At 37.7% G+C, this 18620-nt stretch overlaps 1 protein-coding gene across 2 annotated transcripts; it reads right to left on the bottom strand.

Annotated features, from left to right (window-relative positions):
* Nucleotides 1–1857: 1857 nt before the first annotated feature.
* Nucleotides 1858–17069, bottom strand: LOC309630772 (tripartite motif-containing protein 43-like). 2 transcript variants are annotated; one of them, XM_082396432.1, is made up of 7 exons: nt 13153–17069; nt 10935–12299; nt 10139–10234; nt 7135–7365; nt 6642–6664; nt 5699–5796; nt 1858–4671 (listed from the first exon to the last, which is right to left on the bottom strand). In XM_082396432.1, exons 2-7 carry the CDS (start codon nt 11334–11336, stop codon nt 4178–4180), a joined length of 1344 nt encoding a protein of 447 aa, XP_082252558.1. In that variant the 5' UTR covers nt 11337–12299; nt 13153–17069; the 3' UTR covers nt 1858–4177. The 2 variants fall into 2 exon arrangements, with proteins under 2 accessions (XP_082252558.1, XP_082252557.1); XM_082396431.1 differs by lacking the exon at nt 13153–17069 and having other exon boundaries at nt 10935–12838.
* Between the last annotated feature and the right edge of the window lie 1551 nt (nt 17070–18620).

The following is an 18620-nucleotide window of genomic DNA, read 5'->3' on the forward strand; positions in this document are numbered from 1 at the left end:
ACAATTTGAAAAGATACATACACTCCAATGTTCATTGCAGCACTATTTACAGTAGCCAAGATATAGAAGCAACTTAAATGTCCACAGACAGATGAATGAATAAAGAAGATGTTGTATACATATAGACAACGGAATATTACTCAGCCTTCAGAAGAATGAAATAATTCCATTTGCAGCAACATGGATGGGCCTGAAGATTATCATACTAAGTGATGTAAGCCAGACAAAGAAAGATAAATATCATATGATATCGCTTATATGTGGAATCTTAAAAAAAAAAAAGATACAAATGAACTTATTTATAAAACAGAAATAGACCTACAGACATAGAAAACAACCTTATGGTTACCAAAGAGGAAACGGGGAGGAAAGATAGAATCCTATATGCTGGATTCCTTTCTAGTTATTCTGCCAGGTCTGTCCAGGAGTGGAGTGGACCTGAGTCCTCTGGGACTGCAGGCGCTGGAGGTGAGGGGTGTAGACTCTGTGTGTAAAAAAAAGGGAAGAAGAGCAGCTCTAGGACCAGCCTGCCCCTCCTTCCCGAACATCCGCCAAGGGTGACTTCTGGGCTGAGCAGAGAATTGCTCCGTGCTTTCCCTGCCAGTTCTCCAAGTATGGGAGCCGGCATGCGTCCTCATGGAAAAGCTTCCTCTCTGGAGAAAAACCATGTGGAGCTCTCAAAGTCTGAGCAACTGCAGAGGAAGGGAAGGGAATAGAGATCCAAGGGTCACCACTGGGAAGGTCTGCAGGGTCATCACCTACTCAGAAAGAAAGACCTATGGGCACCCTTGAGTCCAGGGCTGAGGCTCCAGGGCTGTGCACCCACTGCGGGCAGATTGTCTTTATGTGGACACTCAGATCACCTACTTCCTGTGTCCAGTCCCTTAAGAAACCATCAGGATTCCTTGGTACAGTCAGGCGCTTCTGCAGCCTGGGACGTTTTGTGAGCTCCTGGAGAACTACACATTTTAAGCCACAAATTCCCTTCTGGTCCCCGGGTCTTGGCTACTCGTGGGGTTTTTCCAGAGCTAATGGAGCAGAAGGCTTTTCCTCAGACCCTGTTGAGATCCAGTCCTTGGGAAATTGGAGCCCTCTCCTACAACCAGTCCCTGTAAGCACATGTCTGAGGCACTGCAGCTAAAAGAGCTGGGTTCCCAGTCCCCTGGTTCCTCCTACTTGTAACTCTGTGCTGTCCAGGCTGCTTCAGTAAAATGGGAATCTCCACTGTTTGCCCCAGGAGGACAGAGGATCCTTATTACCATCGAGCCTAGAGCTGGAATTGTTGGAACTAGGCTCCCTCAGGTAGCTGGATAATGGAACCAGGAATAGAACTTAACCTTCCTTGGAAGTTGGCCTTCACCTGCCCTGGACCTGCATGACACTTACTTCTGTGTCAGATTATGGAGGTGCATTTTCCTTTGCATGACTCTTGTTAGTTCCAGGGACCAACTCTAAATATACTCAATATTTTTCTATAGAGTGGCTTGTAAATGTAGTTAAGGATTTTTCCAAAGAAAATGTCATAAATCTCAATGAAGTCAATATAATTTACATTTTTTACATAAAATCAGTGAAATCCATGTGTCTAAATAAACAATACATAAAAATGAGTCAATAAAATACAAATACATTTAATAAAATTTTGACAATGAATACCAGACTACAAAATTTTGAAAAAGGTTGGAAGTATTTTGACTCAGGCCATATAATAATTTATTTTAGATATATATTTATTTCTGTTATTTCTTATTTCTTTAAACAACGACTGCATTGGATGCAGAAATAAGCTCTTGTTAAGCAGCCAATTGTCAATTTTCTCACAAGTAGGTACTAATTCTTTTTTTTTTAGACATCTTTATTGGAGTATAATTGCTTTACAATGGTGTGTTAGTTTCTGCTTTATAACAAAGTGAATCAGTTATACATATACATATGTTCCCATATCTCTTCCCTCTTGCATCTCCCTCCCTCCCACCCTCCCTATCCCACCCCTCTAGGTGGTCACAAACCACCGCTAATTCATTTTTGAAGGAGAGGTCAAAGTTTTATGCCAAAGAAAAACAACTTGAAATATTAACATTCTCCTGAGATATGCAGAAAAAAACAGTTAACTGTATTCTACAAGATATAGAATAATATAAATAATAATTCTAAGTAATAAAAATACAATAATACAGATTAACATCCTTTTTTAACTGAATGACAATTTACATATTATCTGTAAATGCTGCTGACAGCCATTAAAACTCTCCAGCCACAGACAGTGTCAGCCCCCTAACAGCTTTTCAGTAACCTCCAGGGTCTCTGTTTGTTCTCAGGTTAGGCTGTTGGGACCCTAAGTTAGCAGACAAGTAGCAGATGACAATGCAGGAAAGTCCAGGCCACAGAATAGGTCACAAGAATTTTCTGTGGCTCCACTGACCTCAGAAGCCAAGACCCTGCAGGTTCACTTACCACATGGTTCCATGCTTCTGCCGCAACCAGGAGAAGAATCTAGAATCACATCCATAAGAATGCTCTATGTGTGTGTGTGTGTGTGTGTGTGTGTGTGTGTGTGTGTGTGTGTGTGTGTGTATTTGAGGGAGTCAAGCACACTGGGGAAGACTGATTGGAATCACCACAAAACAATTAATACACTGAAGGATATAAAATTAAAGGTTAAAAACACTGATATCAGTCAAGCTCTCATAAGGTGATTAGAGATAACAAAATTTCAGTATTATCATTATTAATGTTACCATATTATTAACACTGCAATAAGAAATGTTTACTAAAATGATGCATTTATTGAGAAACAGGGTGAATATTCAGGTCATTCTCTGGGTAGGCAATCCTGTGTAGTAAGCCTAAAATGAGAGAACTTTTATATTTTTTATACTTTTTAATGCTAAATGGCATATGTCCTTGTAATGGATTTCTAGTGTGTCAACCTGGCTAGGCTGAACTACAGGGATTTAAGGGAGTCCACCAGCCACTTTCTAGCACACTCACATCTCTTGCAGTTATTTAAGCAAATATTAATCTAGGTGCTGTTGTAAAGAGATTGTATCCATATATCTTTTCCAGTTTGTCCTTTTGATTTCTTCTAATAAATATCCAGAAGTGAAATTAATGGATCATATGGTAGTTACAGATCGTATGAATCATGGTAGGAATGTACTATTACATTGACTTTTAAGATTTTATTAACTTTAGATACCTTTTAAATGCAATTTTTTCTTGAATATTCTTCATTTTACACAGGGAAAATGTTACTGTCCTTTGAGATAGGCGAGAATTCAAGATCTGTGACTACAGGTTTCTTCATTAAAATTTCTGAAACTTCTGAGGTATGCAGTCTTATTTTCTCTATCAATTTCATTCTGTTAAGATATGTGTGCATTTATATTTAGTGTGTCTATAATAGAGAATTTATCGAGCCTATTTTTACAGGTAGCCTATTTTGCATATTTGGTAAATTACAGCCTCCATTTTTCCATCTGATTTTTGTTACATTTAACAAGATTTTAAACAGTCATAGATCATATTTTCATTTATGACCTTGTACCTCTATTAACTTACTCAGACAGATGTATTTAAGGCAGGTAAGTGTGTTCTACTTGCCTGTAACTTATCGGTACATATAGCAGACGTAAACCTTCTTCCAGCAGGTAAACTAGAAGGGAAAGCCAGTATTAGGCTGTGATTTTTATGAAGAAAAATAAAAGATGTGCAGAGTCTATCCAACAAGATGCTCTCATTTAGTCTGGAAGCTTTAAAAATAAATCCATGAAAAAAAGATTTAAAAACTGAGATTTGATGAAGGAACATGATTTAGCAGACGCATAGCAGGGAGAAGAGAATTCCAAGTCTACCAGTGAGAAGAACACTGTGCTCTTGCTTTAACCTACTAAACTGGATAAACACACCAAGTATTGTTGACCTCCGTTACCTTAGAAATCAAGTGAACAGACCAAGACATAGAATAACAAATGCACAGCATTCCAAGAGAGATTATTTTTATTTAAAGAAAACAGAAACAAATTTATACACTTAACATATCCAACCTTTTAAGAAAATCAATTAATACATTTCATAAAGGAGGGTGAAGTTACAGAAAATCAAGTGGGCACTAAATTGACAATCTCAGTTATTGATATTCCTGACACCTGTGGTCAGATTTTTGACCTGTCCCTGATCAGGGATGTCCAGAGCAAAGAAAAGGTCTGAGAGGAGAAGAGAAGGAGCAGGAGAGGAAACGACAAATGAGGGAACTATTGGCCACATTGAAAAAGCTCAGGAAACCACCATCATAATCCAGGAGCAACCCCACCCGGCCTAGAGGCCTTTTGACATATTGAGGTGATAGTGGGGAGGAGGTGAAGAGACTACACTGGTTGTTCTCTTTGATACAAAGAAGTAGAAAAATTCCCTCCGAGTCAAGTACCATGTCATTCTTTCTTGCCCAAGAATCATTGCAAAATCCAATTGCCCAGCTGCAACAGCCCGCCACATCCACCTCCCAGTAATGTTGACCGGAAGTGAACGACACAGCTCCCCAGGCAAGAAGATATTTAGATCTTGGTGGAGTGTTGTCGACACCAGGATGATCAGGACCAGCCAGCAGACGTCTCAGATCTTCAAACACAGGGACATGACCAGTGACTATTTCATTATCCAAGGCAATGTACACTGCAGGAAGAAGGAAAAAAATTATATTAACAGACTGTTATAAATTCCTGATGGACAAGAGCTTTATATAGTGTCTGGGTTTCCTAGCTTATTATTAGAAATAGGTGGCAAGACAGAAGAGAGCTTTAGAAATCTTTTGCAGTCCAAGATCTACTGATCTGTCTTCATAATAAGATTTTAGCTAGACAAAAATGGAAGAAATCATAATTTAAAAATAAATATATATGACATATTGCTAAATTTTAGCCATTATTTTACCTGGAATATTTGAAATTTGCAATTAACTAAAAATTTACTGTCAGAAACAAAAGTAGCTTGCCCATCTCCTAGAAAATGTACAATAATAAAATTAATAGTAATGATAACTCCTACAGAGTGAGCACTTTTTCCTGACATAAGGAGTTTTCACTAAAGCATGCAAAGTTAACATAAAATGAAAGAAAAATTCATATTTTTTGAAGTGGTTTTTTTGTGAGAATTGTTGGCCAGCATACCTTGAAAAAATGGGACAAATTTAATGAAACAAATTATCAGTTTACTTTGCCAATGTGCATAAATTTTCATATTATGTTTGTAATAAACTTGATCATACAGTATTTTTGTGTGATGTGAATAAAATATCTTTTGTATTTATTACAAACAGTTTTATAAACCAAGTTAAAACTCTCTAAGCATCTCACAACCAATGATAACCTCACTTTCCTAAGACTTGGAAAGCACTGAATGTACATGCAGAGTTACATGTTTCATGTGAACAGTCAACACCATACCTCAGCCTACTTCAGGCCATCAATTATCCTTTCCTATTTTTTACCCTCCAGATAGCTTACTACAACCCATCATAAATGGTTTTATTTTCCAGATACCAATTAGTATTTTTTTCCATATATGTTATTCTTTTATAAGGGTAAATTTGGTTATAAAAGTTCCCAGCAAAGAATCCACAGATTGAGAAATAGGGAAGGTCACCCACAGGACACTAACAAAGGGGAATGTACAACTCTACCAACAGAGGTCTACCTGTTACCTTGGAATTGGTTGAGCCAGTCTACCAGTCCAGGAATGGGCCATGAACTGAGCTGTGGGACTACAGGCTGGGGCATGTGCAGCTGTGCTGACTCACTCCTGCAAGGAACAACATGTGGTTGCTCTTTTGAGCTCACAGTTTTCATCACAATGATTATATCTACATGCCTCTGAAGACACTTTATTTAAATCCCAATAATTAGGTTCAGGGGCCATGAAAGTAAATCCCCAAACTAGGGAATGCAGCAAATGACAATTTGTTTTATGAAAATCAAAGAAAATCCTATCCCATCTGCTCTAAGACTGCAATCCTAGGATCCAATTTAAATTAATTATGACGGGGTCCTCTCAGCAAATCACAGAGCTATGCAACATGGCTCAAAATTGTGGACATTCAAGAAAGGCACTATGAATTTTAATCCACACTAGTTACCACTGAAATGCTCAGTGTCTGTATAAACAAACTAGTGGTTGAGGAGCTTAGCTAGGGCAGCAATTTTGCTTCCTAGGACCCGGTTTCACTAAGTGTATTGTACAGCCTTTCCATTTGAAGTTGCCTTGTGCTACACATGGAAAGCCAATACCCTGATGAACCTCTTTAAGCACATTCTCTCCTTGCTTCTACATTAGGTTTCTCTGAAACCCTTATTTTTTGCACATAATCCTGTCCTGGCTTTGGGCACATTCCCCCTGTGTTTTTATATTTCTACAAAAATGGTAGTTGTCTTCATGTAACCTTTGCACAGAACCTTGTAAATAAACCCTCTACTCAGCTCCACCTTAGGCAAAACAACCAAGGACACTCTTTCTACCTTTGGAGAAAGGGAAACATAAATACTTTAGGAAAGGAGTTATAGTGTCATGATAACTTATGCTCCTATTTCAGCATCAAATGGCTGATCACAGTTACAGTTCTTAAAACTTGAAAAGGAGGGCAAACTTACCTTTTCAACATGTTGTCATAATGCTGTAAAGAGGGAAACAGAAAAGATAGTCTTAGTACACTTCACAAGATTCAAAGCGAAGACGTAGTTTCTTATTCCCTAGGGTGGGTGAACCCAAATTTCAGCAAATTGTATCATGGGCAAAGAAACAGGAAGGGGAAATGTGTTGTCAAGATTCTCAAATTTTTCATTATTGCCGGGTCCAGATATAAATTCATATATCTTCCAACAAGCTTCTCTGTTGCAGTTGTTCAGTAATTGAATGTCTGTTAGGAGAATTGAAAAAGAATGACTCTAGGATTTCTTTTACTTACCTTTCCACAAAGCTTTGTTATTCTTGTGTATGGCAAGAATGGCCTTTGGTCATTAGCATTACCTGGACAGCATATTATCACAGCATCAGAAAACATGATAAGAAAGCACATGATGGAAGGCTAAGGAAAGGTGGATATTATCCAAGCAACACCATGAATCTCCAGTCCTCAGTCCTTACCTGGAGCAGCTCCATGTCTGGTTTATGGCACAATTCCTTGAGTTCCTCATATATCTGACTTAAGAGTTTCCCCTTTAGGTACATATTGTGTTGAGTTCCTTTGAGTTGCTGAAAAATCTCATCGCTTTCCTCTTCTATTTTCCCTAAATAACGTTTCTCTTCATGGTAGACAAAGGGACAAACCTTCCAGTATTCAGGCCGGATCATATTCCTACACAGTGTCACATAACCCTAGAGTGGCAATGAATTAATTAGGTCATATATTTTAGCAGATTTCATTCCTCTCAATTATCAACAATTTGTCTTCTGATAGTTAGAAATTTGGTACTTTCATTAAGAACAGCTTTTTTGGGACTCCTTTTTTATTTGTTCAACTCACTTTTTAATTTCATTGAACCTGAAGTCAGTATCTTGATTCTAAACACTTTGCCTCAAGTATGCACACTTTCTTAAAAACAGGTACTTGTGATTTAATAATTGTGTTATATAATACACACAGTACTCTAATGACTAAATCAATTTAGTCTCTTAACCTCAGATATTTCCTCTGCTTTTAGGAAATAATAGCAAATATTACTTCATGCAGTTAGATAAGACCTTTCTAAAGTATTAACATCCAGGTCCACAAACTGCATGCAGGCCAGAACCTTGTGTGCATGGATGCAGCTTGACTCCTCCTGCCTGAGGCTATACACTCCACTTCTTAGCTGACCTCCACCCTACCCTTAGAGATGCTGGTCCACAGACAACCACCTTCTGGTCCTAATTCCCATCTTCTCTCTCTCTCTCTTTTTTGTTTTTGGTTTTTTTTTTGACTTTCTCTTTTCCTTCTTTCCCCTCAACTTTTAAAAATATTTGACTCACATTGTTTTAAGCAAAACAAAACATGGACCATTGACCCAACATCTTCATTTGGTTCTTGTGCTGTCATTTTTACCTCCAAGAAAGCAAATTTTTTGATCACAGGTGTACATTCACTGTACACATTAATGAAACTCAATCTTCCATCAAAACAATGAACTCTCTTCAATTCCCAGCTCCTGTTTGAAACCACATTCATCATATCACCAAGAACCTCCTTTGCTGAATCCACATAATTCTTCCTATGCATGTTACTAAGAACTTCTTCCTATTAACACCAATCTTTCCTTCTATAAAATCTATAAACCTTGGGCTTCAAAAAAATCCCTCTCTCTGTGTGTCCCTCCATCAATTTACAATGACCAGCTCCTCTTTCCCTGCTGAACCCATTAACACAGAGATCCCTCCAGTTATCTTTTCATGTACAAATTTTATTCTTTTCATTCTTAAAACTCTCCTGTGGTATCCATCTAATGCCTAGAAAATAGAGACAATTTTGTGAAATGTCCCTGTCCAGACGAAATCTTTCAAGTAAGCTCCAACCTCATTCATTCGATTCCCTACGACCTATTTTTGTGAGGATATCTCCCCAAAACTCAAAGTGCAACATTTCTCAAACAAAAATTTTCTTAACCCAAAGCAACATTTCTTCCTTTGTTTCCATCCTCAGTGATGTTTCAACTTCAGAGAAGAAACTGGTTCTCAGTTTTTAAATTTTATCCTCTTAACATTACAGTCAACTCAATCCTATTTTCTCACATTTCTCTACCATAAAAGATATCTCTTGAGTCCTACAGTTTCCCATTATCTGTGGCCAACTTATTCCTGTACATTCTTTTAAGGATTCTCCAACTTTAAGGTCGGACTTCCAATTTCACTACTCTTTCTCATTCTCCTTCATATCTAGCTTACACAATGGAGAAATAAAGGCAAGTGTGCTATGAGAAAAGGATAGGTTAAGTCTAAGATGTGTTGAGTTTAGTTATCTCTTCCTAAAAAGCTCTTTCCCCAAATAGCCACCCGCCTAGACACCTCACACAGGTGTCAGCCGAAATGTGATCTTCCACTGTAACTTTTTTGTGATCATATGTAAAATTTAATTTTATCAAAATTACTATTCCTATTTACCTTTACTGCTAATTTTTTCTCAAAAACACTTACCACAAAGGATCAAGCCATAAAGGTTATATTTTGAATTGTTAATTGGCTGTCTCCACTACTCCATTAGTTCCTTGAGTACAAGGAAATCTGTTCTTTTTGTCTATTTCTACAGTGACTTAGAAGAGTGATTATGACACAGCACTCAACATTTCAAAGGGAAAATATTGTAAGTGATAACCTTAAGTATATCACCTTTAAATAATTGAGTGAATTTTCCTATATCTCCTTGTCATACACAGAGCCCCATTTAAATTTCCTTTGTAATGGTGAGAAGTATATTTTAATATTGCTTGTTTATATGTTTCCATCATGAAATCATTACTTCCTTGAGAATCTATATGTACTGTTATTTCACCACTCCTATTAGTGGTGCTCAATTCATATTTTTGAATCAACAAATGGTAGATCCAAATTTCTCAGCCATGCATTTAAGTCACATTTTGAACTGACCTATCCTCCATTTCCAGCCATATCTCTCAGCACTGCCTCTCTAATAGTATAGGTATCAACCAATATGAACTTTGTAGAATCTCAATATCCACATGATCCTCTAGTTTCTAGTCTTCAGCTTGCACACATTTACATGCCTGTCATTCCCATGAATTTCCTACTTCAAATTGTTCTTTATCAACCAAATAGTCCGAGAAGGTCTCCCTGAATTTTCAAAGATTTTCCTTCTGAGAAACCCTGAGTTTATCTCATTCACTAATTATAGAATACCTTGTTGATTGTGATTTTTCTGTATATGTTGGTGTGTTATGGTGTTGCCCAGGAAATAAGATCTTTTACTTCGATATTTTGATTTTAGAAAGAAATCCTATAAGGGGACATACTTCTTTCTACATGAGTAGATGAAAGCCTTTTGCTATTGGATAGTCACCCATAGAGAAACATAAATATTATGATTGTTAGTTCAAGATCTTATTGAATAACCACCAAGTGTCCCAAACTGGTGCTGAATGAAACAGAATTTCTTGCTTACCTCCCATGTCCTGAGTTTGCTGACTTCTCTCTTTAGATTTCTTTTATTTTCTTGTATCTTTTGCCACATAGACCTCATTTGCTTCAGAAGCTTTTGCTGCAAAAGAACCAACAGTGTGAGTATCAGAGAAGCTGATATTGAAAATTTCAGATCCTAATGGATGAAGAATGGCAGGGAATATCTTATAAGTGATCACTCAAGAAGACAAAGGGAGAACTTATTTTCACTGTTAAGCCCAATTATCTAATATGTAGGACATTTATAACCACAGAATAGACCAGTAGTTGGAAAGGGTGTTTCTCCATAGAGGAAACTTGCCCCCAAACTTTATTTCACCTAACCAATTTTCATTATGTAAATCCTGTGTCAGATTTTAGTTGTCCTGCTGATAGTTCTTGTCTCTTACTATTCTATTATTTTAGCTAAAGGACAATGTTTCTAAATAGACTCTATGAGATTAGGTTTGTTGAAATCATGGTTATAGTGACCAATAACCACTGAAATTAACAGATTTGTCCATCTTGGTTTTACACTGACTAATCACAGTTCCAAACATGATCAACCTCATTATAACCAAGAACTCAGGTTTTAAGATTTTAAAAAGTAAAAAATTTAAGCACTTAAGATTGAGAACATATTTTCTTCAATAGTTTATACTAGGACCTGGCACATAATACTAGTTAGTATCTGCTTTATATTTTACATGAATGAAGAATAATTAACTTCACTTTCTTTTGCATTCTCTCTCAGGTAAAGAGCCCCCCAGGTTCAAACTTCTCTCTCAGCCATTGCTTACCCGGTATTTCTCAGCCATCCACTCAATGGAACAATGTCTGTGAGCCCCATGCTCCTCAGACTTACAGCAAGGTAAACAAAGCACATTTTTGGTGACCTCACAAAAGAAGTTTTTTGTTTTCATGTGTATCTCACATATCTCTTCTGCACAGCTTAATAAGTCATAGGGTCCTGTCCGTCTGGCAAGGAATACCCTTGTCTTCAAAACGATATTGGTTTTCAAGTTCACGTGATGGGATGGTTCCCTGCACACAGGGCAGCGAGGAGGATGTTTGGCTTCCTCCCAGCAGAGATAGAGACACGGCATGCAAAAGCTGTGCTGACAGATTAGAGTGACTGGGTCTATGAAATACTTTGCACATAGGAGACAGGTGAATTCATTCCAGAAGCTGATGGAACCCATGTTTCTGAGGAGAGACAAGTAAAGAAAGGGAATATTATGTTGTCATGAGCCTTAAAAGAAGTACCTTTTCAAAGCCATTAACAATACCAAGGGGTATAAGAATTATTTACTTCCCACTCATACCAATAAGGTAGTGTATATAGCTGTATTGCATGTAACATATATGTATTGCATATAACAGAAAGAGGATGCTGAGTAACAGAGTGTCCTCATTTTATTCAGACAGCATATTGATGTGTCAAACACAGCTTTTCCATCAGGATTTCAGCTCTCTAATACAATTCCAGCACAATCCCCTGCCAAAGAGTATTTCACCTAGAACAACCACCATTATCCCTCTTCCAGTGATAGGTTATATGGTCATTTGACCCTATTAGGCCAATGAAATTTGAAGAAAATATTATTAGGAGGGTTTTGTCAATACTTTTTTTGCTCATGCAAAGAAACATAAGGAAGAGTCAACTGTTTTAGGTTCATCTGGACAGTGTTTGAAGGTGATGCATGGGGCTGTCTTTTTGTGACCACAAAATGCATTTGCCTAGCAACCAAAGCATACAACCTGAGGGCAACAGAGAAATGGAAGACATGGTTTTGGACAATATCATCGAGGCAATAAATTAACCAACTCTGAGACTGCCAATCGATAAATGTAACAGGAATCAAGGAAATAGAAAAGTCATTTCACAACCGTCAGAATTAAAATATTCAGATCAGAATCATCAATGGATGTGAAAATCATTTGGAAAAACAGTATCAGCCCAAAAATTGTTTGTTAATAAGTTCCTCACTTTATTACCATCATGTCGTATTAAACTGGTTATTCAAATTAAAGAAGATATACTTTCAGTTATCATACATTGTGACTAAATATTTGGTTTAACTATATATGATTGCTGTTATCTTCCCCGTCTATAAGAAGTTGAATGAAGGAGGCTACTTCTTTCCAAGGCTGAGAATTTTGTTCTGGTCAAAAAGAGACAGAAAGTAAACAATCACTTAACTGAACAACTATAACATCAGCTTTAAGATGCCTTTTGAAAAATCATGAGCAGTGAAGTGATGGTGCACAGATCTATTTATAAGTAAAAATTCTTGACAGGGAAGTTATGGACTTCTGATCGATGACCACACAATTTTCAGTGGTATAGAACAGGGGTCCCCAATCCCCAGTCCGGGACCTGTTAGGAACCGGGCCGCACAGCAAGAGGTGAGTGGCGGGTGAGCGAGCGAAGCTTCATCTGCCGCTCGCATTACCGCCTGAACCATCCCCCACCACGTCCGTGGAAAACGACTTCCACGAAACCAGTCCCTGGTGCCAAAAGTTGGGGACCACTGGTGTGGAACATAAAGTCATTGACTCAAACATGGGTCAAATAAGAAGATAGTTTGATGAACAGTGAGAAAATATAGATAAGCCCTGTGTAGAGTGGGTTAGAACCTGTATAAGAATTCATTATGAATATAATCATTTCTAGATTGATAACATAAATGATCATTTTAATATTAAAACGATAATAGGAAAACCAAATATGTGTGTATTTACTATTTCTAGGCATTGGATTAACTTCTTTTATATGGATTAACTATTTTAATCCTCTCAAAAATATTAACTAATTTTCTATTTTATAATGAGGTTAATTAACATAGTGTAGGTAAAATAAGTTACTTGTCTACAAATCACACATGGAATAAATGCTTGATATACATATTTCTGATAGAAAAAACAACAACTTAGTTTTCATGTCCACGATTACCATTAAAGTCTCATTTTTAAGTGAACATAGCAGAAATTAATTGTACCTTGATCAGAACTCACCTTTGGGTATAGTTAATGAACTGTTCCACTCTTGTTCAGTAAATAACTCTGTTAAAAATCCAGTTCAGGGATTAGGTGCTCACGTCCTGGTCGCAGTAACTTTCAAAAGTCTCCACAGCCCAGCCAACTCCAAACACAACAGTTCTGGGTTCTGGGGAAGAATGAGCTTGGCTCTTTGCTGGATGTTTTATATATTCTCCAAAGACCACGCCCATTTCCTCTAAGTGATAGTGTTATCAAACCTTAGAAAAGGTATAGGTGCACGTGATTAGATTTTGGCAGAGTTGAAAACACACCCTGATGCCAATAATTGAAGTCAAACCTTTTGAAACCTACTTAATCCAATTGCCACAATCCAATCTCTGATAAAAAGTCACACCTTAAATTCACACTTGTAATCCATGAAGTTGTCGTTTGGAAAAATAAATGCACTCCCCAAATACCAATTTCTTATCTGCATTTAAGGAACTATATTTTAGTCTTAATTGCAGCGATCCATTATTACCCATTATATTTGGTTACCTGTCTGAATCTGTCCGCATTACTTCCTTGATATTTCTTCAGAAAGAGGAGTCCTTCACATTCCATTTTTCAACCCAAGGCACTCAAGCTCCCCAATAATACCACTTACTTCTCTGGCAGAGATAGTCTTCAAATGTTTGAAGTTTAACCTCATCTGAACTAAAATTCTCTGAAATTTTATACTTTTCACTCAGTTCTCTATAAAATTCTACCCTCTGAGTGTTTACTGTTTGTTTTATTTTTATTTATTTTTTATTTTTTGGTAACACACTATTGCTATTTTTCTTTCCATCTATAACTGTACACACAATAGCTGTTAATGGTTCTTCTCTAAGACTCTGTCCTTTTTTATTATTCCCTACATATTATCTCATACCCTCTCATTCTATTATTCAATATGTATGTGCAATTGAAATATCGATGCTATGTTGTGGATTTAATGATTACATGATATTTGTATAATATATGATTGACTAAAATGAATCATAGACATTTTGTGAAAGAAATATGATATTGTCTGTTAAATTTGGGCAACTATCTTTAAGGTTTTCTTTATCTTGGTTTTCTTTATCTTGACTGGATTTGAATTCTATTTCTCAAACTATTTTCCTATTTAATCAATGATGGGTCTTGGGTCTTCACTCAAGGAAGGATACGTGACAGAAATTTTTATTTATTTATTTATTTTAAAATTTGTATTGGCATACAGTTGATTTACAATGTTGTGTGAGTTTCAGATGTACAGCAAAGTAAATCTGTTATACATATACATATGTCCAATCTTTTTTTAAAGATTCTTTTCCTATTTAGGCCGTTACAGAGTATTGAGTAGAGTTCCCTGTGCTATACAGTAGGTCCTTATTAGTTATATTTCTATATATAGTAGTGTGTACATGTCAATCCCAATCTCCCAATTTATCCCTCCCCACCCCCACCTTACTCCCTGGTAACCATAAGTTTGTTTTCTACATCTGTGACTCTGCTTTGTAAATAACTTCATTTGTACCATTTTTTTTAGATTCCACATATGAGAAATATCATATGATATTTGTCTTTCTCTATCTGACTTAACTTCATTCAGTATGACAATTGCTAGGTCCCTCCATGTTGCTGCAAATGGCATTTTTTGTTCTTTTTTATGGGTGGGTAATATTTCATTGTATATATGTATCACATCTTCTTTATCCATTCACCTGTTGATGAACATTTAGGTTGTGTCCATGTCTTGGCTCTTGTAAATAGCATGGCAATGAACATTGGGGTGCATGTATCCTTTCAAACCATGTTTTTCTCTGTATATATACCCAGGAGTGGGGTTGCTAAAGAATATGGTAGCTCATTTTTACATTATTAAGGAACATCCATGCTGTTATCCATAGTAGCTGTATCAATTTACATTCCCACCAACAGTGTAGGAGGGTTCTCTTTTCTCCACACCCTCTCCAGTCTTTATTGTTTGTAGACTTTTTGATGATGGCCATTCTGACAGGTGTGAGGTAATATCTCATTGTAGTTTTGATTTGCATTTCTCCAATAATTAGCAATGTTAAGAATCTTTTCATGGGCTTCCCTGGTGGTGCAGTGGTTGAGAATCTGCCTGCCAGTGCAGGGGACATGGGTTCGAGCCCTGGTCTGGGAGGATCCCACATGCCACGGAGCAACTAGGCCCGTGAGCCACAACTACTGAGCCTGCACATCTGGAGCCTGTGCTCCACAACAAGAGAGGCTGCGATAGTGAGAGGCCCATGCACCAGGATGAAGAGTGACCCCTGCTTGCCACAACTAGAGAAAGCCCTTGCACAGAAACAAAGACCCAACACAGCCAAAAATAAATAAATAAATAAATAAATAAATAAATAAATAAATAAATAAAAAGAATCTTTTCATGTGCCTCTTGGCCATCTGTATGTCTTCTTTGGAGGGATGTCTATTTAGTTCTTCTGCCCATTTTTTGATTGGGTTGTTTGTTTGTTCGTTTGATACTGAGCCACATGAGCTTTTTGTAAATTTTGGAGACTAATCCATTGTTGGTCACATTTTTTGCATACATTTTCTCCCATTCTGTGTGTTGTCTTTTCATTTTGATTATGGTTTCCTTTTGCTGTGCAAAAGCTTTTGAGTTTAATTAGTTCCCATTTACTTCTTTTTCTATTTCCATTACTTTAGGAGAAGGCTTGAAAAAGATATTTCTGCAATTTATGTCAAAGAGTGTTCTGCCTGTGTTTTCCTCTAAGAGTTTTATAGTATCTGGTCTTACATTTAGGTCTTTAATCCATTTTGAGTTTATTTTTGTGTATGACATTAAAGAATGTTCTAATTTCATTTTTTTACTTGTAGCTGTCCACTTTCCCCAGCATGATTTATTGAAGAGACTGTCTTTCCTCACTTGTATAGAAAAGAAGATATGGGTGACATGCACAGAGAAAATGGCCATCTGCAATCCAAGGCAAGAGCTCTCACCAGAGACCAAACCTGCTGGCCCAGGCGTCTTGGACTTCCTGTCTCCAGAACTGTGAGAAGATATTTCATAGAAATGGAATCATAGGAGGAACCAAGATGGCAGAGTAGAAGGACATGCTCTCACTCCCTCTTGTGAGAACACCAGAATCACAACTAGCTGCTGGACAATCATTGACAAGAAGACATTGGAACTCACCAAAAAATATACCCCACATCCAAAGACAAAGGAGAAGCCAAAATGAGACAGTAGGAGGGGCGCAATCACAGTAAAATCAAATCCCATAACTGGGGGGTGGGTGACTCACAGACTGGTGAACACTTATACCACAGAAGTCTACCCACTGGAGTGAAGGTTCTGAGCCCCACGTCAGGCTTCCCAACCTGGGGGTCTGGCAATGGGAGGAGGAATTCCTAGAGAATCAGACTTTGAAGCCTAGTGGGAATTGATTGCAGGACTTCGACAGGACTGGGAGAAACAGAGACTCCACTCTTGGAGGGCACACACAAAGTAGTGTGTGCATCGGGACCCAGGGGAAGGAGCAGTGACTCCGGGAGAGACTGAACCAGACCTACCTGCTAGTGTTGGAGGGTCTCCTGAAGAGGCGGGGGGTGGCTCTGTTTCACCGTGGGGACAAGGACACTGGCAGCAGAAGTTCTGGGAAGTAATCCTTGGCATGAGCCCTCCCAGAGTCTGTCATTATCCCCACCAAAGAGCCCAGGTAGGCCTCAGTGTTGGGTTGCCTCAGGCCAAACAACCAACAGGGAGGGAACCTAGCCCCACCCATCAACTGTCAAGTGGATTAAAGTTTTACTGACCTCTGACCACCAGAGCAACAGACAGCTCTACCCACCACCAGTCCCTCCCATCAAGGCTCTTAGATAGCCTCATACACCAGAGGGCAGACAGCAGAAGCAAGAAGAACTACAATCCTGCAGCCTGTGGAACAAAAATCTCATTCACAGAAAGATAGACAAACGAAAAGGCAGAGGGCTATGTACCAGATGAAGGAACAAGATAAAACCCCAGAAAAACAACTAAATGAAGTGAAAATAGGCAACCTTCCAGAAAAAGAATTCAGAATAATGACAGTGAAGATGATCCAGGACCTCAGAAAAAGAATGGATGCAAAGATCGAGAAGATGCAAGACATGCTTAACAAAGACCTAGAGAAATTAAAGAACAAACAAACAGAGATGAACAATACAATAACTGAAATGAAAACTACACTAGAAGGAATCAATAGCAGAATAACTGAGGCAGAAGAACGGATAAGTGACCTGGAAGACAGAATGGTGGAATTCACTGCTGCGGAACAGACTAAAGAAAAAAGAATGAAAAGAAATGAAGAGAGCCTAAGAGAACTCTGGGACAACATTAAATGAAACAACATTCGCATTATAGGGGTCCCAGAAGGAGAAGAGAGATAGAAAATACCAGAGAAAATCTTTGAAGAGATTATAGTTGAAAACTTCCCTAACATGGGAAAGGAAATAGCCACCCAAGTCCAGGAAGCACAGAGAGTCCCATACAGGATAAATCCAAGGAAAAACACACCAAGACACATAGTAATCAAACTGAAAAAAATTAAAGACAAAGAAAAATTATTCAAAGCAGCAAGGGAAAAATGACAAATAACATACAAGGGAACTCCCATAAGGTTAACAGCTGATTTCTCAGCAGAAACTCTACAAGCCAGAAGGGAGTGGCATGATATACTTAAAGTGATGAAAGGGAAGAACCTACAACCAAGATTACTCTACAAGGCAAGGATATGTTTCAGATTCGATGGAGAAATCAAAAGCTTTACAGACAAGCAAAAGCTATGAGAATTCAGCACCACCAAACCAGCTCTACAACAAATGCTAAAGGAACTTCTCTAAGTGGGAAACACAAGAGAAGAAAAGGACCTATATAAACAAACCCAAAACAATTAAGAAAATGGTCATAGGAACATACATATCGATAATTACCTTAAACGTGAATGGATTAAATGCTCCAACCAAAAGACACAGGCTTGCTGAATGGATACAAAAACAAGACCCATCTATATGCTTTCTACAAGAGACCCACTTCAGACCTAGGGACACATACAGACTGAAAGTGAGGGGATGGAAAAAGATATTCCATGCAAATGGAAATCAAAAGAAAGCTGGAGTAGCTATACTCATATCACATAAAATAGAGTTTAAAATAAAGAATGTTACTAGAGACAAGGAAGGACACTACATAATGATCAAGGGCTCAATCCAAGAAGAAGATATCACAATTATAAATATATATGCACCCAACATAGGAGCACCTCAATACATAAGGCAACTGCTAACAGCTATAAAAGAGGAAATCAACAGTAACACAATAATAGTGGGGAACTTTAACACCTCACTTACACCAATGGACAAATCATCCAAAATGAAAGTAAATAAGGAAACAGAAGCCTTAAGTGATACAATAGACCAGATAGATTTAATTGATATTTATAGGACAT

This window comes from Balaenoptera borealis (genome assembly GCF_965194805.1).
Source record: "Balaenoptera borealis genome assembly, chromosome: 6".
In the NCBI taxonomy this organism is placed as follows: Eukaryota; Metazoa; Chordata; class Mammalia; order Artiodactyla; family Balaenopteridae; genus Balaenoptera; species Balaenoptera borealis.